General features: G+C 40.0%; 1 protein-coding gene across 3 annotated transcripts in view; it reads right to left on the reverse strand.

The window, feature by feature from the left end:
- ADAMTSL1 (ADAMTS like 1) overlaps positions 1-24,942 on the reverse strand; it is a 550,804-nt gene that overhangs the window by 197,827 nt on the left and 328,035 nt on the right. For all 3 annotated transcript variants that reach the window (XM_069766222.1, XM_069766229.1, XM_069766237.1), the window contains exons 11-14: positions 20,029-20,233; positions 19,716-19,863; positions 11,311-11,395; positions 6,969-7,270 (exon numbers count right to left, since the gene is read on the reverse strand). In XM_069766222.1, the coding sequence (XP_069622323.1) occupies positions 6,969-7,270; positions 11,311-11,395; positions 19,716-19,863; positions 20,029-20,233 (740 nt within the window). The remainder of the gene's footprint in view (positions 1-6,968; positions 7,271-11,310; positions 11,396-19,715; positions 19,864-20,028; positions 20,234-24,942) is intronic.

Here is a 24,942-nt window from a genome sequence, read left to right on the forward strand (position 1 = left end):
GAAGCATCCGTGCTTCTTCTTCTCCAAGACCTTCACACCAGCGGAGAGGAATTATTCCATCGGGGACAGGGAGTTGCTAGCGATGAAATTGGCTTTCTCAGAGTGGAGACATCTCTTGGAGGGGGCTAGTTTTCCCTTTCAAGTTTTTACAGACCACAAAAATTTGCTATATTTGCAAACAGCCCAGCGGCTAAATTCTCGCCAGGCCAGATGGTCCTTATTCTTCTCCCGATTCCACTTCACCCTCCATTATCTCGCTGGGGAGAAGAACATTCGAGCTGATGCTCTTTCTCGCTCTGTTGTGTCATCTGAGGAGGAGGAAGGAGAGCCTCGGCTTATTGTTCCTTCTGAGAGCTTGAGAACCGTGGCTCCGGTGTCGCTTGAGTCTGTGCCTCCGGGCAAGACTTTTGTGCCCATAAATTTGCGACCGGAGGTTCTCTCTTGGGCTCATTCCTCCAGGGTGGGTGGACACTTTGGGACAAAAAGGACATCTGAGCTGCTGGCGAGGACGTACTGGTGGCCGCATATGCTCCGAGATGTCAGAGATTACGTTCTGGCGTGTGTCTCATGCGCCAAAAATAAGTCTCCTCGACAACGGCCGTCTGGGTTACTCTATCCCTTGCCGGTGGCAGACAGGCCCTGGGAGATGGTCGGGATGGACTTTGTAGTGGGTTTGCCCAAGTCTCGCGGCTGTACAGTCATTTGGGTTATTACCGATCATTTCTCGAAAATGGTGCATTTGGTGCCGCTCCCACGGTTACCTTCTGCACGGGCCTTGGCAGCGTTGTTCATAAGACACATCTTCCGCCTACACGGCATGCCAGACAAAATTGTCAGTGACCGGGGTCCCCAGTTTGCAACTCGGTTCTGGAGAGAGCTTTGTCGTCTTCTCAGCATTGAGTTAAATCTCTCTTCCGCATATCATCCCGAGACGAATGGGTTGGTAGAGAGGGCCAATCAGACTCTGGTCACATATCTACGACATTTTGTTTCTGCCAGGCAGGATGACTGCGCATCTTTATTACCATGGGCAGAGTTTGCCCTTAATAACGCTGTAGCCGACTCCACCGGTCAGACTGCTTTCCTCCTTAATTACGGCCAGCATCCGCGGGTTCCTGTGCCTATGCCCGTGTCCTCTGCTGACTCCAGGGTGGCAGACTGGGCAGTGGAGGCACGGGACATTTGGGACCGCACTCAAGATGCCATTCGGGCCTCGAAGGAGAGAATGAGGTCCTCCGCCGATGCACATCGGCGCCCTGCCCCAACCTTTGCTCCTGGCGATTTAGTGTGGCTCTCCGCCCGTAACATCAGGCTGCGTGTAGAGTCCACTAAGTTTGCACCTCGTTACTTGGGTCCCTTCAAGGTCCTCGAACAGGTTAATCCTGTGGTTTACCGTCTGGCCCTTCCTCCACGCCTTGGTATCACCGACACCTTTCATGTGTCCCTCCTTAAGCCCGTATACATGTCTCGGTTTTCTGAGTCATCTGCCGAGACATCGGGTTCGTCTACGGATGATTTTGAGGTGAACGCTATTATGGGGTGCAAGGTGGTACGTGGCAAAAAATTTTATTTGGTGGACTGGAAGGGTTACGGCCCTGAGGATAGGTCCTGGGAGCCTGCTGAGCACATTCGGGCTCCGCAGCTTATTGCTGCCTTTGAACGTAGCGAGGCCCAAGGAGGGGGGGGCCCTAGGAGGGGGGGTAATGTTAGGGGTCGAGTTCCTGCCTCTGCACAGGGGGAATCTCGGGCCATCTCCGCTGCGGTCTCCCATTCTTCTCCTGCCGCAGTGGAGCCTGCTCAGCGGAGACGTCGATCCCAGCGTCGGTCCCAGAATACCGGCAGCTCCGGTGAGGAGATTGTATGAGTGTGTTCAGGGACCCGGCTGAAATAAGCCCCTAGAATACCGGCTTCTCCGGTGAGGAGATTGCATGTTGCTTAACCACAGACTGCTATCAGCTTGGCAGTAAGCTTGTGCTCCTGTGAGGCTAACAGGGCGCAGTGCTTTCCTCTCGCGGCTGCTCTGTGAGGTAACAGAGCTAGTCTATACCGCCATATTGTGCCGCCATTCACTAGCAGCAGGTTCTTCCTGTACGGTGGACCCCGGGCTGCGAACGCACCATTTATAATAAATATCTATTTCTACTCGGTGCGTTCCGCTAGTCCTAACAATGCATAACGCCTTTTTGTATGACCAAACAACTCAATCTTAGTTTCATCAGTCCACAGGACCTTCTTCCAAAAAAAAAATTTGCTTCTCCAAATGTGCTTTTGCATACCTCAGCCGACTCTGTTTGTGGCGTGCTTGCAGAAACTGCTTCTTTCGCATCACTCTCCCATACAGCTTCTCCTTGTGCAAAGTGCGTTGTATAGTTGATCGATGCACAGTGACACCATCTGCAGCAAGTTGATGCTGCAGCTCTCTGGAGGTGGTCTGAGGATTGTCCTTGACTGATCTCACCATTCTTCTTCTCTGCCTGTCTGATATTTTTCTTGGCCTGCCACTTCTGGCCTTAACAAGAACTCTACCTGTGTTCTTCCATTTCCTTACTATGTTCCTCACAGTGGAAATTGACAGGTTAAATCTCTGAGACAGCTTTTTGTATCCTTCCCCTGAACAACTATGTTGAATAATCTTTGTTTTCAGATCATTAGACAGTTGTTTTGAGGAGCCCATGATGCCACTCTTCAGAGGAGATTCACACAGGAGAACAACTTGCAAGTGGCCACTTTAAGTAGCTTTTCTCATGATTGCATACACCTGTCTATGAAGTTCAAAGCTCAATGAGGTTAGAAAACCAAAAAAAGTGCTTTAGTAAGTCAGTTAAAAAGTAGGTAGGAGTATTTAAAACAAGAAAATGATAAGGGTGCCCATACTTATGCACCTGTCAAATTTTGTTTGAATGCAGACTGCACATTTTCTGTTAGTACAATAAACCTCATTTCAAGGCAGAAACATTACTGTGTCCAACAGTTATTAGATATATGAAACTGAAATAGCTGTTGCAAAAAAACTATTTTTATAAAACATTAAGCTTAAGATTAATAGGGGTGCCCAAACTTTTTCATATAACTGTATATACAGTGGGGCAAAAAAGTATTTAGTCAGTCAGCAATAGTGCAAGTTCCACCACTTAAAACGATGAGAGGCGTCTGCAATTTACATCATAGGTAGACCTCAACTATGGGAGACAAACTGAGAAAAAAAAAATCCAGAAAATCACATTGTCTGTTTTTTTAACAATTTATTTGCATATTATGGTGGAAAATAAGTATTTGGTCAGAAACAAACAATCAAGATTTCTGGCTCTCACAGACCTGTAACTTCTTCTTTAAGAGTCTCCTCTTTCCTCCACTCATTACCTGTAGTAATGGCACCTGTTTAAACTTGTATAAAAAGACACCTGTGCACACCCTCAAACAGTCTGACTCCAAACTCCACTATGGTGAAGACCAAAGAGCTGTCAAAGGACACCAGAAACAAAATTGTAGCCCTGCACCAGGCTGGGAAGACTGAATCTGCAATAGCCAACCAGCTTGGAGTGAAGAAATCAACAGTGGGAGCAATAATTAGAAAATGGAAGACATACAAGACCACTGATAATCTCCCTCGATCTGGGGCTCCACGCAAAATCCCACCCCGTGGGGTCAGAATGATCACAAGAACGGTGAGCAAAAATCCCAGAACCACGCGGGGGGACCTAGTGAATGAACTGCAGAGAGCTGGGACCAATGTAACAAGGCCTACCATAAGTAACACACTACGCCACCATGGACTCAGATCCTGCAGTGCCAGACGTGTCCCACTGCTTAAGCCAGTACATGTCCGGGCCCGTCTGAAGTTTGCTAGAGAGCATTTGGATGATCCAGAGGAGTTTTGGGAGAATGTCCTATGGTCTGATGAAACCAAACTGGAACTGTTTGGTAGAAACACAACTTGTCGTGTTTGGAGGAAAAAGAATACTGAGTTGCATCCATCAAACACCATACCTACTGTAAAGCATGGTGGTGGAAACATCATGCTTTGGGGCTGTTTCTCTGCAAAGGGGCCAGGACGACTGATCCGGGTACATGAAAGAATGAATGGGGCCATGTATCGTGAGATTTTGAGTGCAAACCTTCTTCCATCAGCAAGGGCATTGAAGATGAAACATGGCTGGGTCTTTCAACATGACAATGATCCAAAGCACACCGCCAGGGCAACGAAGGAGTGGCTTCGTAAGAAGCATTTCAAGGTCCTGGAGTGGCCTAGCCAGTCTCCAGATCTCAACCCTATAGAAAACCTTTGGAGGGAGTTGAAAGTCCGTGTTGCCAAGCGAAAAGCCAAAAACATCACTGCTCTAGAGGAGATCTGCATGGAGGAATGGGCCAACATACCAACAACAGTGTGTGGCAACCTTGTGAAGACTTACAGAAAACGTTTGACCTCTGTCATTGCCAACAAAGGATATATTACAAAGTATTGAGATGAAATTTTGTTTCTAACCAAATACTTATTTTCCACCATAATATGCAAAGAAATTGTTAAAAAAACAGACAATGTGATTTTCTGGATTTTTTTTTCTCAGTTTGTCTCCCATAGTTGAGGTCTACCTATGATGTAAATTACAGACGCCTCTCATCTTTTTAAGTGGTGGAACTTGCACTATTGCTGACTGACTAAATACTTTTTTGCCCCACTGTATATATATATATATATATATATATATATATATACTCTGTGCGTTCCGCCAACCCTAACAGTGGCTATGTGATAAAACAGCTCATCTCCCTTCAAGTGTACAAGATAGAAATGTGACAACGCTCCACATGAACAAGTGTAACACTGTGTCAAGTGCTTCAGTGAAAGGGTAAAGGCCCCTTCACATTAAGCGACGCTGCAGCGATACCGACAACGATCCGGATCGCTGCAGCGTCGCTGTTTGGTCGCTGGAGAGCTGTCACACAGACCGCTCCCCAGCGACCAACGATGCCGGTAACCAGGGTAAACATCGGGTAACTAAGCGCAGGGCCGCGCTTAGTAACCCGATGTTTACCCTGGTTACCATGCTAAAAGTAAAAAAAAACAAACACTACATACTTACCTACAGCCGTCTGTCCTCCAGCGCTGCGCTCTCTGCTTCTCTGCTCTCCTCCTGTACTGTCTGTGAGCCGGAAAGCAGAGCGGTGACGTCACCGCTCTGCTTTCCGGCTCACAGACAGTACAGGAGGAGAGCAGAGCACAGCGCTGGAGGACAGACAGCGGTAGGTAAGTATGTAGTGTTTGTTTTTTTTTACTTTTAGCATGGTAACCAGGGTAAACATCGGGTTACTAAGTGCGGCCCTGCGCTTAGTTACCCGATGTTTACCCTGGTTACCAGTGAAGACATCGCTGGATCGGTGTCACACACGCCGATCCAGCGATGTCAGCAGGAGTCCAGCGACGAAATAAAGTTCTGGACTTTATTCAGCGACCAACGATCTCCCAGCAGGGGCCTGATCGTTGGTCGCTGTCACACATAGCGATTTCATTAACGATATCGTTGCTACGTCACAAATAGCAACGATATCGTTAACAATATCGTTATGTGTGAAGGTACCTTTACTCTCCTGTTAAGTAGGGTTCCTGGTGGTTAGACATCGACTAATCCTGCTTTGAAATGCCATCCATGGTAAAACTTGGAAAAAAGCTAATTACCGTATCCACTTAACATCTGCCATAAAAATAGTGTATAGCAAACAAGCATACATTTTTAACCCCAATCATGGTTCTATTTTTATCTTTAATTAGAAATCCAAGAAACTCTGTTGTCCAGAATACAAAATTAATGAATTAAAGTTTTTAGTTTTCCATGGAAAGCAATCTTGTTCCTGAAATGACAGAACTACTTGAGTGTGTCTACTACATATATGTAAACAAGATGGTGTCAGAGACAGTCTCTGAACCTTGGAAGGTCATGTTTCTCGAAATGAAAGCTGATTGAGCAGATCTCATGAACTACACACATATGCTCATGGAAAAACATTTATGTAAGAACTTGGAACTTGCATAAAACACATTCATGGGCCAGAAAATAGTGCCTGATGAATAATAAAAGCACTCGGCACCTCACTTTCCATGGATGCAAAAAGACTCCACACAGAAATGTTTGTTTTCCTAACCACAAGAAGCTAAAGTCAACCTGATTAAACCACCATTATTCAACACCAGCTACTTCATTGAACTATATATGCTGTTACAAACCACGCACAGTCAAAAAGTGTCAAACTACCTCAACAGTGAAAAGTATGGCCTAGTTCACAAGCAGTCATAGTTATGGATTTGTAGAACGATTAAATTAAAGACTGCAGGACTTTCCAGCTTCTCAAAATGCTAGAAACTCTTGGACTTTCTATGACCATCTACAAAAGTCTGTTAATGCCTACTAAACTACTAAAAGCCTCAGGTAGATGGATTTTATGTGATTCACAATGGTATATTTACAAGTCAAAATATTATTGTAAAGAAAATTAACTTTGATTATGCAAATGAGTTTCAAAGTGCCCTGAGCTCAGCCTCAGTAATAGCACAAACTTTAGTTCTCCTCAGTAAACTCCACCTAACACATCTCCCTTGTTTGATGGCCCTATGCATTTGCGTAGTACACCAGTGATGCAGAGAGAGTACTGTAGAGGCATTGGATCAAGAACACAAGACGCATGTGTGATATTTCAGTGAATGTCAATGAATGATGGAACCTTCAATGAGAGGCATTGGACAGGATTTACTGAGGAGTTTTGGAGTGCTTTCCAGGTCTGAGACTAGCTTTGGGAAATGTAAAAACATTTTTTCTCTACAATGCTAAAAGCTGGCCATACAAATTAGATGGCTGCTGGCCAAATGATGCTTCAGCTGATTATCTAGATATCTGCCCTGGGAAGATAACAAAATTTACAAAACTGTTTTTTAAGCCAAAAATTCAGGTAAATCATCAAAATAGGGAATCACTTACCTCCACCACAAGATTCAGAGCACTCAGAAAAGCCCTCATACTCCCAGTCATAAAGTTCATCAGAATCCTTTATTCCTCCATTCTCCAGTTCCTCTTCATCAGTGTTGAATTCTGTTGTTTCACCATCACAAGATCCACTATAACATGTTCTTTGACTGGCCGGTTGTGGACCCTCACATTCATCTAGAGGCAGATCAGCAATTGTCTGTGCAAATGACAAGAGCACCTGGCACTTTACACTTCTTTGTTGAACACCTGCTCCACAGGAAACACTACATGGGGACCATGGTTCTGGAATAAATCTGTAAAAGAGCACAAATACAAGCATCTAGTAATAGTTTCAGAAGTAATAAATTAGGTCCTGGGTCCACCATACAGTCAAACATCTGACTAAAGACCCAGAATCAGTATACATAGGACAAAATGGACACCAAAATAATGAAAATAAAGCAGAGTTGTGATGCTGGGGGCAACTTCTGGCAGACTATAGTCATTCTTCTATTCTAGCATAATAGCTTATATAAGGTGTATAGAAAAAATCTATCTAAGAGTACAAAAAACTTACTCAGGAGAGTCCTCCCTTTATTTACCATGAAATGTTAAAAAAAATTAGAGAACTACTTCAACGTAATGAAGTGTCTGCACATGAGAATTATAACAAATATATAGATCAATGTATATTTTGATTTAATGAGTGAAATAATGTAAAGTTCAGAAGTATATTCATTTTCCATCCAGACTTTACTAGTCCCAATAGTTTTTGCTTATTGAGGGACTGAATGCAGGCTTTCATTTAGACTGTCTCTTCTAGAACATAAAACCCCTTTCTAGTTATGACAAATAATTTCCTCTCATTTGGACTGAAGTAAAATTGCTGGTTGTAAAATACCCTCAGTCCATCAAATACTTTCTTTATGACAGGCCCATAAAATCATATAATGGGGAGAGAAACTGTCTTGTCACACAAAAATAATAAATATGAAGATAAATAGTATGAAGATCATTTAGATAACCTCTTAACAGACATTGAGCACCTTTGTATAGTCACAAGAGAAAGGTTCCGCTTAGATATCAACTTAGTGAACAGAATCTCATTGTAAATTTACTTGAAACTTTATGTCATATTTTACTACAATCAACATTTTTAACAATTTGACACATAAATCTTCATTCACCTTTCTTAGGCTATCCATAATTTAAGCAAAAAGCTGTAAAAAAAACTGTAAATTAAGTCACAAAATCAATATCCATCTCAATACAATTTATACATTCCCACCAAAAGTGCAGCATAGTGAATTTGTGATTGAGTTGTGTTCTGTAGATCCTGTAGGCATCAGTCACTGGAACCTTGTATAAGAGATGATGACATAATTAAATGGGATTTTTCTGAGTTTATGAAAAGGCCAAGAGTAGGGTATAGGTTAAATATAAAAAGATTCACGTTGGTATTACCACAGCAATTGGCTACATCGTTCACATGGATAATTGATAGTGTGGTCACTACATGAAGTAAACAGCACTGGTTAAGACAGTCGGATCAGCCATACTACAGAGGTGAGGGATTCAAGTAGCGAGATGAGGTTTTATTATGTAATTCATCCCATTCCCTGTTTTCATCCACTTTGTTTTAGAAATTTCAAAATCTCTTTTAAAGACAGCACAATTGTAGCTTAAAGGGGTTGTTCAGCCTTAAACTACACGTCTGCAGTTACTCTATGTGACTACAAAGTTGTGAATCCTCTCATTCCGCACTGCAAAGATTCTCCGGTGGCAGTGCTGGGGCGCTGAGGTCATGTGACCACAAGTATATGATATGGCTGTGGGTGGCGGTCTGGTGACTGTAGGTATGCGACATGCACACTTCTGTTAACATTCGGACTAGACTGTTTTTGACCTCACTCAGTACACTTGTATTGAACGAGACTGTGCCCATCTAGTCTAGTGTGCCTGGGAATATGCATATCACATACTTGCGGTCACCAGATTGTAGCCCCCCAGCGCTGGCACTGGAAAATCCTTGCAGTGTGCAATGCGTGCTATGTTCACAAATTTGCAGTCACGTAGAGTGAATGCAGAATTGTAGTTTAAGACCAGACAAACCCATTTAAAGGTACTTTTATGACACAAATGGAAAAAATATAATTTCATATTTGCAGCTAATTATAAAGCCTGCCATATAGTACCATTATTTCCAGGATGCTGTAAGTTTGGATACATAAAAAACATGACAAGTACAATAAACATGACCTGACAGTGACAGACTGATACAGAGGGAAATAGTACCATGCCTACCTGTGCTTACAAACAACAAGTAACAGGGGGAGATAAAAGTTGACCAAATGTAAAGATTTTGGAAGCATTTACTATGTATGGAACTTTTCCTGATTTCATATGATGGAGAAAAGAAGAGTCAGAAATGTTGGATTTCAGCATGTCCTATTCTTTGTTCCCACAGGAGATAATATGCAATAAACAGGCATGCTCGGCCAAGGCTGCATGTTTTTGAAGAAGCCAGGTAAAATATCTGCTCATCGAACAAGGATCTGGTCAACAGCATAGTTATAGCCATAAGAAAAAAAAACTAAGTTGCAATATGGCTATGATCAAGCTAACATCTTAAATGGTCAAGTGTAAAGTTAATTTCACAAGAAAGCAAGAAAGTAGTCATTATGAATGGTGGGAAACTGATAGAACCCAAGAAATAATCGGGCTAAAGAGAGCAAAATGGCATAACATTCATATGGCAAGTGCTAATGATATAATGATTGCATGTCTGATGTAGCAGCAGCTGGAGTGGTGAATGCCTCCTACCAGCCGTCCCGTTGGGTAACATATAGAATTTTATGTGTGTACATATTACTACACCTGAATGTGAATGGTTTCAGAGCAAGCCAAGCCTGAATATTAGTATTATAATATAATACATGACACTAGGGCCTTTGTTAGGTATAGTCGTAAAATGGAGACGCAAAGCCTAGCGTCATATTCATTCTGCCTGCTAATGTGTGTTATATAGGAAAATAGATCCCAGCAATGTAGTAGCTCGCCACATGGGCTTCATTTGCAATATAATACAGTGTATATTAAGTAGCCCTACGTGGTAATTCTACTCCTCTGAAAGGAAAATTTATTTGACTACATTAAGATTTCAATTTCAGCCCCATAAGCTACAGCATAGAGAGCAGGGAACTCTACAGATCAAAGCTGTAAATAGCCCCCATTAATCACGCTGCAACGGGAAATCGACATAAGCTGCATTTTAATAATAGCATTTCTAGTTTCCTTACAGAAACTCTGTGGTTACTGTGCTGAGTACTTTAGCTTCATATCCTTTCAATGACTTTCCGAAAACCTCACCTGAATAATTACCTGTAAAAGCATCACATTTTATAATTTTTCACAAATCATATTCACGCCTCTGGTTTTCCATTAGTTTTTTTTTAACAATATAAGGACAGTCCTGAGCAGTAATACATTCGGAATCTTATACTTACTAAGTGAGAAAAGGGAAAGCTACTGGTAGCAAACTACGGAAAAAAAATGAAATATTCTAAACAACGACATATTGTGCATTGTTCTTTCAGCAAAAGGAAAAGTAGTTATATGTAAAAAAAAAAGATAAAAACAAGCTAAAAACAATAATTTGGTTTATACAATGTTACAGTGGTTTTTAAAAGCTTTCAAAGGAGGTCACCCTTTAAACTCATTATGTTTTTGTGTTATACCTATTTTTTAAAAAACATTTTTGCTATATTTTTTCATATCATGATCTTTATTAAAAAACAAAATTCGTAATTTTACAATTTTTACACTGCCATTTTTTTTTAGATTAATTTTACTGTACATTGAGAAAGACTTTACAGCAGTTTCCTTATCATCAGTAAAACTAGAAATTAACGAGAAAACTACAAAAAGATTTTCTTGCACACACTACTTATTTTAGGATAATGCGGAAAATTTTGCAGACACACGATCTTGTAGAAATGTAGCAAAAAATACAGGGATTACCGGATTTTGATATTTTGTACATATCACCCATCTCTTAGCATTGAACTTGAATATTTGTGTCTTTCTTTGAACCATAAAAACTATGTAACTTGCTATTAGTAAGAAGCTAATAACTAGTAATGGCATATAGTAATATTAGATATATGATAGTTCTGGTAGGTGGCTGAATTTTGGTTTGACTTATAATTTGTGCAGTCATTAGGAAACCTATAAATAAGACATGTAATGTCTAATGACTGATGTATAGATTCATTCAGTAACAAATAGTCATGGATAAAAACAAATAAATGAAAGCGATGTATCAAAATATCAAATGCAGGTAGCTAAAACTTACGAAGGTTCTTCAGATACTGCTGTGGCCTCCTCCAACTCCTGTGCTTGCTTGTACCACGGCAACTTGGCTTCCACGGGTAGTTTTTCTGTATGATAAAAAAATCATGTTTTCACAAACAGCTAAACTCTAAAGTATCAAGATATAATTCTGCCTGCCAGGTACGGACTGGGGATGAAATTCAGCCCTGGCATTTGAAAATCACACAGGCCCATGGTGTCCCGGTCCCCAATAACCAGATGGGATATATTGATAATATTACCCTGGATGGAGGAAAGGAACATTTACTACAAGACCAATATTTCTAATTATACCCACGGCATGCTGAGGAAAGTGAGGGAGTGACCAGTTTTGTGCTCCATCACAACTGTTAACAGTATGGGTGTCTTGAGAACATTGTTTCTGTTAACAACGTAGCACACAAGGCAGCCCACAACCAGACCGGCCCTTCTGGCATTTGCCAGAATTGCCAAATGGCCAGTCCGGCCCTGCTGCCTGCTGGAAAGCAGAGTGAACCTGAACTGAAAAAATTGGCATTTGCATCGGACAGTTAGTGTCCAGTGCTAAATGCCGAACACAGACCTATCCCGGAAGTCCGTTTCAATGTTCTGAGTTCTGGGGTAACTCCATTGCAGATAGAGTGCGTGAGAGATATTTTTCATGTTCAAGAAAAGTTCTGGTACCGAACTGAACTTTGGCCTAAAGTATGTGTCAGGTACAAGAACCCGAACGTCGACGGGTCCACTCATCCTTAATGAAAAGTATTTACAGAAGGAAGCTTCCTCCAACCCATCTCAAGCATCCGCTGTAATTTGGAAACCAGAAGTGACTATTCTGTATGTGACTGCAGTTGTGACAAAGTTTATGAAAAGCAGCTTTTCCAATCCCTTTAAAATGAATGACCCTATAAAAAACCTTGCTTTTCCATTAGAAATAAAATTTAATTTTGCTCCCCAATTAGTTTCTCAAAAGACTGTATGCATGTTAGGTGAAGGGGACCCTTCCTCTGACCCAGAGGATGTTACGGTTCATTTATATGACTCTCTTTCCCTCTTTACCCTTTTTTCCATTTTTTTCTACTCTTTTCCTATCTCTTCCCTCTTTTATGTTTATCTTACTCCACCCCTTGGATCTTACTTCATAATTTTTTTTATGTAAATGCATACAATTGATGCTAAAAATCATTTTTGCAATTGTATTTTATTACAATGTTACACTGTTTGCCTCCTATAGCTGCTGTATTACATGGATAATTGCTGGCAGCAAAATGAGTCAATGGGGTTGGCCAAATTATCTTTATTTAACAGATTTATCATTTTGATGATTTTGTCACTATCATATAAGTATGACAGGGCCTCCTCCTGCTCTTAGTGCAGTTTCCTTGCAGACTGAGCAGCTCTCCAGCAATAGCCAGTGTAATACAGCGGATAGCGGATAGAGGAGGCAAAACTTTTAATGTAACCCATTTGCAAAAATGATATTTAAATGATAAGAAAATAAAATGTCCCAATTGTGGACAACCTCTTTAATTGATTGAGACACTAAAAGGCCCCAAATCAGTAAATATTTGCCGATTGGCGGCTGTTTAATAGCTTGTTTATACAGGAAGAACGCACTTTCGGTGCACATTGAGCAATCTGCAATCACATAGGCTGCCAAGCCCAGTTTACAGAAGTACTGCTGAGAATGATGATCTTTTATGCAGCACCAAAGATCATTTCACCTGTTGAGCAAAAGTGTTGCTTGTTCATCGGGTGACCAGCAGCCGGTTTTGAGAAACGAGCGATCCTAGCTAATTCAGATCGGTAATAAAAGGTAAAGACCCAAAGCAGAGAAATGGGAGATGGTCATATCTGGCAAGCCTCCAAGTTTGACCGCAGGCTCATTATTTTCAGGGATTTACATGTTTTAAACAAAATTGCTAAAAAAAAGTTTGTTTTTTCTTGTTTTAGAAACATTTTAAGCCTTTTTACAGATAGCTTAAAGTTATGGGAAGTTGAGGTAATGAGAATACTGATGAAATATGGATTTAATTTATCATTTTTTTATGTGTTTAGTAATTATAAATATCTTTTTACATACACCTAACATGATTTTACGAAACAATTGCATACATGAGAAACAGTCACCATTAACATTACTATTTGATGGGTGAATCAAACTTTCACTCTTATATTCTTCAATATACATGCACCTTAAGTCAATATACACTACATATAATGCTGCATAACCGTTGCTCCCTCATGGACCGTTCTGTGGCCCGGTAATGAAAAACGTAGAATACTAAACTTACCCCAGGGTAATAAAGCAGCTAATCTTTCATTTAAAAGAAACAATATCAATTTCATAGTGTTTTATATTTTCACAAGTAACCACTTTCTAATTGCTTTGCTTTAGGGTGGATTTTATTAAATAAGTCATGGTAAAATTTGGCCTCCTTAGCAGTGCTTCCTATTATGCATCACAACTGGAAAGCCACCAAATTCCACCAATTGAACTCAAATGACCTAGAAATTGCTATAGTTTCTCAGTCTGTTTCCTTAGAGTCCCTTCCCCCAGTGAGCACAACTTATAATAGACACAATTTTGACATTACATTGGTTAATAAGGCAGTAGGAAATTGCAGAATACTTTCTGCTGACTTGCAATATTCGTAGGTGATTGCTATATAAAAGGTCCTATATAGAAGAACCAGTTATAATAAACAGATCAGCAAAAGACTATAATAAGATGCATTATTCTTATAATGATACATGCTGTTAGTTTCAGTAATGGAAACATAAAAATTGAAAGATTTTAACTCGCAGTGCAGCAGAAAGACGTGTATGATAAAGAGAGGTTGTGTTACAGCTGACCGAGCGGTTGAAAAGATAACATAGTTTCCTCTTTTTTAAATAAAACATAATTTAATACAGTGACTCTCCTATCCCTGAAAACACATGTTAAAGAGATAACACACAGCTTGGAAGCAAGAAATAGCTATGTCGAGAAAACCAATAAAATAAACTGGGCCCACAAGTTCTGAAGAAGCTTTACAAAAGTAATATGAGACCCAAGATGGTGTCTGCGAAGATAATCAAGTTGTTGCGTAAAACATCATAAAAAGGTAGAATACGTAAGCTTTAAGATGAAATCTGGACTTGAAAACTTTAAGCAGGAAAGAAAGAAAAGAAAGTACAATAAAAAGGACAAAACCCATCTTATCAGCTCATCGATTGAGTTACACTTCAAGAATGAAGAACATATTTTGCTTAGTTATTACTGATGAAAAACAGGACATAAAATGTCAAACACACTGTCTTATTCTCCAGTTCATTTCATTTTTCCTTCAATTAGCCAACGATAATTCTCAGATTTTTGCTCTCAAGGTAGTGAAATCCGTGCAAGGAATTCATTTGCTGACAAGGGTGACTGATCTTGATCCAATGTTATGGCAAACTGTTGTATCTATAATTTCCTCACATATGGATACAGGTCTAATTGTCCTCTATGTCATGGTATGAGAAGCTATATACTGAAAGCACATTGGCCCTGTGTGGGAACTGCTAAATTGCAAGGTATGCTAAAGCGTTGTCAATTCACATCTGTAACAGACAGTAAAGACACAAAGCAGAAAGTTGGTAGATGTTTATATGTGGCAAGCCACCCGGTTTGACCCCAGGCTCATTATTCTCAGGGTTTTACAAATTTTAAACAGAATTGCTAGAAAGTCGTTTTTCTTCACGATGTGTAAACTTTTTAAACCATCTTGAAGATGACTTAAGCTTATGGACAGTTGAGGTAATGAGTATGATAATGAAATATGGATTTAATTTACTAGTTTTTCTATATTTAGTACAACTCTACTTTGAAAAAAAATGGAACACTTAAAAATGTAAATAAAATAAGAATGGAATGATTGAAAAATCTCTTATCACCATACTTTATCCACAAACATGTACCAGAATTTGAAAGTTAGACATTTTTCCATTTTATTTAAAAAGATAAAAATAATTTAGAAATTGATGGCAGCAACACATCTCAAAAAATTGGATCAAGGTTAACAAAAGTCTAGAAAAGTAAGTGATACTAATGAAAAACAACTGGAGGGTCAATTATTAACCAAGTCACTTGACAGTGTATAAAAAAGCATCTTAGAGAAATGGAGCCTCTCAGAAACAATGAGGTTCACCAATCTGTGAACAACAGCAGATTGCGAGTGCATCTCCTATATACTGCCCTCTTCAGGTCAACCCACAGATTTTCAATTGATTTCAGGTCTCGGATCTGGATGTGCTACTCCAGAACTTTGATCTTCTTCTGGCAAAGCTATTCCTTTGTTGATTTGGAGGTGTAAAATTCCTCTTCAGGATTTTAGTATAGGCCCAAATGTTTCGATTCAAAATTCATTGATATCTAGAACTATTCTTTGCACATTAACTAAACCTAAAATTCCAGTCCCAAAGCATTCTCCTGCTTCTACCATGCTTCATTCTCGGTATGGTGCTTTTTTGGTGATATGTTTTTGACTTTGTGCCAAACATACTTTTTAGAATTATGGCCCAAAAAAGTACAACCTTGGTCTCATCAGACCTTAATTTTGCTTTTAGCAGACATGATGCAGGTTTTGGTTAAACATACCCAGGCTTGAATGTTTTCTTTTTGTAAGAAAGGCTTCTGCCAAATTTGAGCTACTTTTTAATGATCCTCTTTACAGTGTTCCACGGTGCATCTAATGCCTTGGAATTTTTTCTATCCTTCTCATGACTGATAACTATCAAAAATGTGATCCCTTTGTTGCATCAACTAAAAATGAAACTAATGCAACTAAGAAACTGTCAGTGAAATCCTATTAAAAAAGCTAGAGGAATGAAATGCATGAGTGTCGTGCCCGAAGGAAGCCTTTCCTATAGTCCATGCTCAAAAAGCCTGCCTACAAATTGTCAGGGCCCCTGATGAAAAATATGAAGACTCCATACTCTGCAGTGATGATAAAGGTTTTTGGAACTGATTGGTTGAAAATTGTATGGCGTTGCAAAGGTGAGGAGATACAAATAGAAATGCATGGTGCCTACAGTGAAACATGATCATGGACATGTTCTTATGTGGGGCTGCATGAGCGCTGCTGGTGTCAAGGAGCTACATTTCATTGTCGGCATCATGAATTTACAGATGTACTGTTCTACATTGGAAGACAAGATTTTACTGTGCCCTTGTACACTTTTCCAAAAAGACAATTATCAAAAACAAACATTTAAGGCCACTGTTGCATTTCTGAAAAACAGAGTGAAGGTGATTCAGTGGCCAAGTATGTCTTCTGATTTTAACCCAATCAAACATCTATGGGTAATTCTGAAGAAATAAGTTAAGAATCATTCGCCATCCAGCATCCAGGCACTAGAAGAGGTCATTTTTGAAGAATGGAAAAAGGTAGATGTTACAATATGTCGACAACTACCGTAGTTCATTCCATGTCCAGAAAATGGTGCTTCCTTAAAAATCATGTAGTTCATAAAATATACTAGATATAATTGTTTTTGATGTGGGGTACATTCATTTTTGGATCAACTAATTTGAGTAAAATGGAAGACCTTATAGATGTATTATAGATGTAATACTAGATGGTGGTCCGATTCTAACGCATTGGGTATTCTAGAATATGCATGTCCACGTAGTATATTGCACAGCCCACATAGTATATTGCCCAGCCATGTAGTATATTGCCCAACCACGTAGTATATTGCCCAGTCACGTACTATATTGCCCAGTCACGTAGTATATTGCCCAGCCACATAGTATATTGCCCAGCCACATAGTATATTGCCCAGCCACGTAGTATATTGCCAAGTCACGTACTATATTGCCCAGTCACGTACTATATTGCCCAGCCACATGCATATTTCCCAGCCACGTAGTATATTGCCCAATCCCGTAGTATATTGCCCAGCCACATAGAATCTTGCCCAGCCACGTAGTATATTGCTCAGTCACGTAGTATATTGTCCAGCCTGCGTAGTATATTGCACAGCCCGCGTGGTATATTGCACAGCCCACGTAGTATATTGCCCAGTGTGCGTAGTATATTGCCCAGCGTGCGTAGTATATTGCACAGCCCACGTAGTATATAGCAATGTGGGCATCATATCCCTGTTAAAAAAAAGAATTAAAATAAAAATAGTTATATTCTCAGCTTCCGTTGGCCCCTGGATCCAGGAAGCGTTTACCGACGCTCCTCGCATGCTTCGGTCTCAAGAGTGCATAGCGGTCTCGCGAGATGATGACGTAGCGGTCTCGCGAGACCGCTACGTCATCATCTCGCAAGATCGCAATGCATGGATCAGTCACTGGAGCGTCGCTAGGAGCGGGAAAGGCATCGGAAGGTGAGTATATATTGATTTTTTTAAAATTATTTTTAACATTAGATCTTTTTACTACTGATGCTGCATAGGCAGCATCAATAGTAAAAAAGTTGGTCACACAGGGTTAATGGCAGCGTTAATGCAGTGCGTTACTCCGCGGCATAACGCGGTCCATTAGCGCTGCCATTAACCCTGTGTGAGCGCTGATAGGAGAGGAGTATGGGGTGGGCACTGACTGCGAGGAGGAAGGAGCGGCCATGTTGCCGCCGGACTGCGCCCGTCGCTGATTGGTCATGGCAATGGTCGTGGGTGTTTTACCACGACCAATCAGCGACTTGGATTTCCATGACAGACAGAGGCCGCAACCAATGAATATCCATGACAGAAAGACAGACAGAAAGACAGACAGACAGACGGAAGTGACCCTTAGACAATTATATAGTAGAAAAGTTATATTACTAACATTACTTTCATGTTATGGGTTAAAAAATTTTTTTTATGAAACTCAGTCTTGCAAAATTTGGGAGATTGTTCTTGTGTTCAGTGAAATAATTAAAATCATACTTTTCAAAAGTGGTGTTCTTATTTATGCACAACACTGTAAGTAAGTGTGTTGCACATAATGCACCCAATTTACAATCTTCTTGGGTGAATGAAACTTTCATTCTTATGTCCTTTATTCCTGTAGTACAATAATAATAATAATAATAATAAAACAATGAGCTGAGGTTCTAAGAGTTCTTAGTGATAAATCGATCTCCCTGCACTGCCACCCAGCCGCTGTGGGGCCCTTGAGCAGGAAGGGCGGCCCGATGCCAGCGCTGGGCCCCACATCTGTCATTACAAGTTCAACTGTATCGGCTTTATGCCAATCCAATTGAAAGCAATAATGAGAAAGGGAGCTACACGCTCTTTCTCCCATCATTCCGCCTGTGTCTGATGACAAGGACGTAGACACCGACAACGGGCAAGATGACATCAGTACATGGCAACTATAAGGGTGTACCATTATAGTTGTAATCAGGGTTACCTGGTAAGAGGACCACTCAGATGTTTTGCCACCCCCCGAACTAAAACCCTAGCTACACCTCTGTATGTGAGTGTTTACATGTGGTGATCCAAACACAAGTCATGCACAGGGCCCTTAGCTATCAATGTCTGATCTTGATGCTTGGGTTTTCTAAAAGAAAAGTTATTGATTTTCTAATTTTTAACTCTCAGTGTAACTATAGTACCAATACATGCCACATAAGTACTATAATATAAACATTGTGTGCCTTCCGCACTAATACATTACTATTGGAAAAGCTTCCAAATGAGATTTACTACTACCTGTATATACTATAACTCAAGTAAGATATAAACAGATTAGCAAATCTGGAAAATTCCCTAATGCATAAACACAGACAAACATATAAATTGAATTGAAGCTACATAAATGTTGTGTTTGAACCTTGTCTAGCGCCATGTTAAACAGCAGAAAGTGAGAGACATACCTGCATGCCATGCTTAAACCACATTCTAATTAGTCAAGCCTGTTTAGGGACTTAAATTAAATCAGTGGTAACTTTCTAACCAGTAGGCCTCAATCGGCAGGGTATCGGTTGTCAAAACCCTTTATATTTCAATTTTCTGTAGGTTAGAGGATCCCTTCAAATTTAGATGTAGACAAATATCTAAGTTTCCAAATCATTTTAAAAACAATAAATGAAAAAAGACCTGTATTTGCAAACAATCTTAATCCAATCACTAACCACAATTTGAAAAAGTACAGGGTCCCGAGTGTCCTTGTTAATCATAGGTAGTCCCTGCTACTTTGATCATGATCTACTTTAATTCGGAGTCATACAGCATAGTTTTCCAAAAATCTTGAAAATTTAGGGTGGAACTACAGTGAGATCTGAAAGCTTAGGGTTGAATTAGTGTTGAAAGACATAGGTATGTCTTCTACTGATTAAAGACAGGTTTGTTAAAAATATAAAACTTTGTTTCCATGTTAAATTAAAAAAAAGTCTCTATTAATCTTTTCTAGATAAAGTGCTTATATACATAGTGCATGGGATAACTTACCTTTGATCTTAAAGCAAGGTATAGGTACAGTACATTCCTCCTTGATGTGAGGTTTTGTTTTAGGACTGCAGCCCCCTGTATGTATGCCTCTGTGATCAATGCAAAGAACTACTCGGTACCTCAGTCCATGACCACAGGTAACAGTGCACTAGAAGACAATTTATAAGCAAATGTTCCCATTTATTCAGTCTTGTAACTTGTCATCCTTACTTCAGTATTTCATTCACATACAGAATTATAATCACTACTTATTTTATCTCTAACTATTATCAATTTGCTAAGTGATGAAAAATGTGTAGTATGCGACACTCACCGGAGACCATTCTTGAGCGAACCATTTTGGACAATCAAAAATGTTGCATGGTTGGACTATAGGCATCTTTGGTGTGTACATACATTTCCATTCTTCCACAGAACTAATTTGTCCCTGCATGTCTTCTTCCACACAGGAGATTGTTCGGCTTTGAATCCCTCCACCACAAGATGAGGAGCAAGCAGTCCAGGGTGTGCTTTCCCACCTAAGCAAGAAACATAAAATATATATCTATGCTAGTACTTAGGCTAGATGTTTAATCTCTTGACGTGCACTTACATTTTGCTACTGTTGACAAAAAAATGTCATGTTCGATAATTAGCCAATAGAAACAGTTGCCTATTACTCACCAAACAATTACCAGGGTGGTATTTCCTGAAGAAGAGGTTGCAAAAAACCTTGAAACTCGTAGAATAAACCACTGTCAAACTTTAATAACTTTCTGGAATCTCATCATTTGGGTAGCGTGGACGAAATCCACGTATTCCTTTGCAGAGTTCTGTTTCATGTAGTCGGTGACCAACTTGTGGATCTGCGGGAGCCCTTATCTACACATGCTTTGAATACCTAACACCAGGTGAGCAGTTTTTTGTCAAACCGCTTACTCTATTTGTGGGATAAGACACTATTTTGTGCTTGTGTCTCCCTCTTTCCTCACAATACGGAATTACATGTGTTATAAAGATAAGTGCACTGGGCATCTCATCTTTATAGTCCATAAAAGCAGAGAATGAACTTTTTTTTTACCTCCCCAGAGTAAAACTTTAAGCTTTACAAGCTGTGCGAGAATACCTCATGGTTCACCAACAGATTTAGGGTCTACCAAGGGAGGGACACCTGGATTGACCCCTCTGAAGGCCCTACTGTCTGGGGGGTGAGTGGGAAAATTGTGAGGAAATTGATACACCCAATGCTGGATAAGGGTTATCATGTCTACGTAGATCACTTTTAAATCCCAGTCTTTAAGACCCTCTCTGAGGTACAGTTGCATGCGACACCATGTGAAGAAATCAGAGAGGCTTCCCTAAGCAGCTAATTCTGCAACTGCTGAGAAACGGTGACAGTAGAGCCCAATACAGAAACAGCAGGCTTGTGGTCAAGTATAAGGACAAGAGAGATGTCCTTATCTTGAACACCATACGATGTGACCACAGCTACCTTATCACAGTCTGAGGTACCACAACAGACATCCCAAAGCCAGATTAAATAAAGAATTATAATAAATTCATGGGGGGCGGGTAGATCTCTCAGATTAGGTTCTCAAACCATAAAGTGCCATGTGAAAAACAAAAGTATGGTACAAAAAGATGGCTGTGCACATTTTTTAAAGATGGCACTGTACAATACATTTGTGCTTTTTCAATGTGCAGACAATACAGGGAGCTTCCTTCAATTTCAGGATGTAGTTATCAAGGCACTAATGTTTGGCAGTCAAGAAAGTCAAGGTACCAGTACATCTGAATCTGATGGTGCCCATATTATACCACGTCAACATTTTCCCAGGGAGGTTCCCCAAACTGCTAGGAAGAGATAAAAAAAGAGTATACTCCAGGAGGGGAATACAAAATTACACAATTTACCATTATGAAATCTGAGAAACCTGGCCTTAAGGATTGCTTCAAAGCGCATTACACATCCATAAATTGATAAAATTTGGTATTACCCTGTTAACACAACACATTTTTATAATCTGATGTATTCCGGACGACTTACACATAGCACCACATTATAAATTCATAAACCAGTAAAACCAAAACCATAACTACTATAACTATGCTTCTAGATTATTCCTCGATGTGTGTAGTTTCCAAAAATGGGATCACTTAGGGGAAAGTCCACCTTTTTGCACAAATTTTGGGGTCCATTTTCTCTTCCTACCCTTGTGAAATTGAACAAATTTGGGGCTAAAGCAACATTTTTGTGTGACAAATCACATTTAAGCTCCATTTTCTGAAACTGCACTTGTGAAAATAAAGAGTATGGGGTAAAAGAACTTTTTTGGGGAATAATTTGACTTTTTTATTTTCACGGCTCATACTTATAAAATCCTGTGAAGCACCTGGGAGTTCAAGGTGCTCACCACATATCTAAATAAATTGCTTGAGGGGTCTAGTTTTTGAAATGGAGTAACCTGTGGGGATTTCCACTGTTTAGGCACATCAGAGACTTTCCAAACGTGACATGGTGTCCGCTATAGTTTCAAACCATTTATGCATTCCACAAGTCAAATAGTGCTCCTTCCTTCAGAACTTTGCCATGCCCCAAACAGTAGTTTTCCACTACATGTGAGGTATCGTATCGACATACTCAGCATTGTGCATTTTCTCCTAATAATCTTGTGAAAATGCTAACTTTGGGGCAAACGTAACGCTTTTGTTGGAAAAAGGAAACATTTTTCTTCCACATTGCTTTAATTCCTATAAAGTACCTGAAAAGTTAATATACCAATTGAATATGGTTTCGAGCACTTTGAGGGGTAAAGTTTTTAGAATGTGATGTGGTCCCCAAAAAAATGGTTTTGTAAATTTTGTTGGAAAAATTAGAAATTGCTGTTCAAGTTTCAAACTGTCTAACTTCCTAACAAAAAATGATGCTTCAAAAATTATGCTGTTGTAAAGTAGACATATGGTAAATGTTATTTATTAACTATTTTGTGTGATATAACTCTAATTTAAGGGCATAAAATTAAAAGATTAAACATTGCCAAATTTTCAATATTTTTACAAATAAACGCAAAAAATACTGTCTTAAATTTACTACTAACATGAAGTACAATATGTCATAAAAAAAACAAAACACAGAATCACTGGAATACGTTGAACTATTCCAGAGCTATTACTTCATAAAGTGACACTGGTCAGAATTGAAAATATTGGCCTGGTCATGAAGATGAAAGCAGGCTAGGGCTTGAAGGGGTGAAGTTTATAACATAGAGCCATGAAAATAAAAAAAATTACATTTTTTCCACAAAAATGATCTGTTAGCCCCCAATTTTTTATTTTCGCAAGGGGAACAGGTATGATAGCCCATATGTGGCGGAAAACTACTGTTTGGGTGCACGGTAGGGCTTGAAGGGAAGTGACATTTTGGAATGCAGACTTTGATGGAATGGCATGTGGACGTCTTGTCATGTTTGGAGAGTCACTGATATTTCTTAAAAGTAGAAATCCCCACAAGTGACCTCATTTTGGAAACTAGACCTTCCAAGGAATTTATCTAAATTTGTGGTGAGCATCTTGAACCCCAGGTGCTTCACACAAAATTATAACGTTGAGCCATGAAAATAAAATATTAAATTTTTTCCACAAAAATTATCTTTTAGCCTCCAATTTTTTTTTTTTGCAAGGGTAAGAGGAAAAAATTGACCCCAAAATCTATTGCACAATTCATCCTTAGTACACTGATACCCCATATGTAGAAGAAAACTACTGTTTGGCAGGACTCGGAAGGGAAGGAGTGACGTTTTGCAATGCAGACTTTGATGAAATGGTCTGCGGGTGTCATGTTGAGTTTGGAGAGCTCCTGATGTGACTAAACAGTGGAAACGCCCCACAAGTGACACCATTTTGGAATTGAACTAGTGTTTACTGGTATTGCTGAATTTTATAATGTAGTGACATTTGTAATTTGTGTAGAGTTCATCAGGTTGGCATACATGAATAGTTCAGAGTATATCAGATTGGCATACATGAGTTGTGCAGTATACTTTAGGTTGGCATACGTAAGTTGTGTAGTGTACGTCAGGTTGGGATACGTGAGTTGTGTAGTGTACGTCAGGTTGGCATACATGAATAGTGTAGAGTATATCAGATTGGCATACATGAGTTGTGCAGTATACTTTAGGTTGGCATACGTAAGTTGTGTAGTGTACGTCAGGTTGGGATACGTGAGTTGTGTAGTGTACATCAGGTTGGCATACATTAGTGTAAGTCAGAAATTAATTTAGTAGTTCATGGATGTGTGGCACAGTTTGAAGCAATCTTTTATACAGATGCCAGGTGTGCGGATCAGTAATTTGTGCCACAGATCAGCACTCGGCGGCAGAAGGGGGGTGGGGGAGAGGAGACAACAGGGGGAAAAGGTGTGAGAGAGGGATTGGGGTGGATTAGGAAAGATCAGGGTTCATCATTAACAGATCAGGGAAGGATCAGAAACGTCTTCTTTTTTCTTCAGCAGCAGCAGGACCACCAGCAGTAGTGGCACAGGTTTGTAAAAGTCTTTGGCACCACAAGGCCCAGCACAACGTGACAGAACGCTAAGTGACTGATCTCCTCACGTCTGGAAGCCGGAATGAGAAAGTACAGAGTGATCACTGAGAGTTCAAATCGTGTCTCTGCCCTCTGGTGCCATTGACATACCGTATATACTCGAGTATAAGCTGACCCGAGTATAAGCCGACCCCCCTAATTTTGCCACAAAAAACTGGGAAAACTTATTGACTCGAGTATAAGCCTAGGGTAGAAAATGCAGCATTTACCGGTGAATTTCAAAAATAAAAATAGATGCTCCATACCGTTCATTATTGCCCCATAGATGCTCCATATACAACTGTGCTATATAGAATGCTCTGCACCGTTGATTATGGCCCCATAGGTGCTCCTTATAATGCTGTGCCATATATGCTCTGCACCTTTGATTATGGCCCCATAGATGCTCCTTATAATGCTGTGCCCCATATATGCTCTGCACCTTTATGGCCCCATAGGTGCTCCTTATAATGCTGTGCCCCATATATGCTCTGCACCTTTATGGCCCCATAGGTGCTCCTTATAATGCTGTGCCCCATTTATGCTCTGCACCTTTATGGCCCCATAGGTGCTCCTTATAATGCTGTGCCCCATATATGCTCTGCACCTTTATGGCCCCATAGGTGCTCCTTATAATGCTGTGCCCCATTTATGCTCTGCACCTTTA

This window comes from Ranitomeya imitator, chromosome 1 (genome assembly GCF_032444005.1).
Source record: "Ranitomeya imitator isolate aRanImi1 chromosome 1, aRanImi1.pri, whole genome shotgun sequence".
Lineage (NCBI taxonomy): Eukaryota > Metazoa > Chordata > Amphibia > Anura > Dendrobatidae > Ranitomeya > Ranitomeya imitator.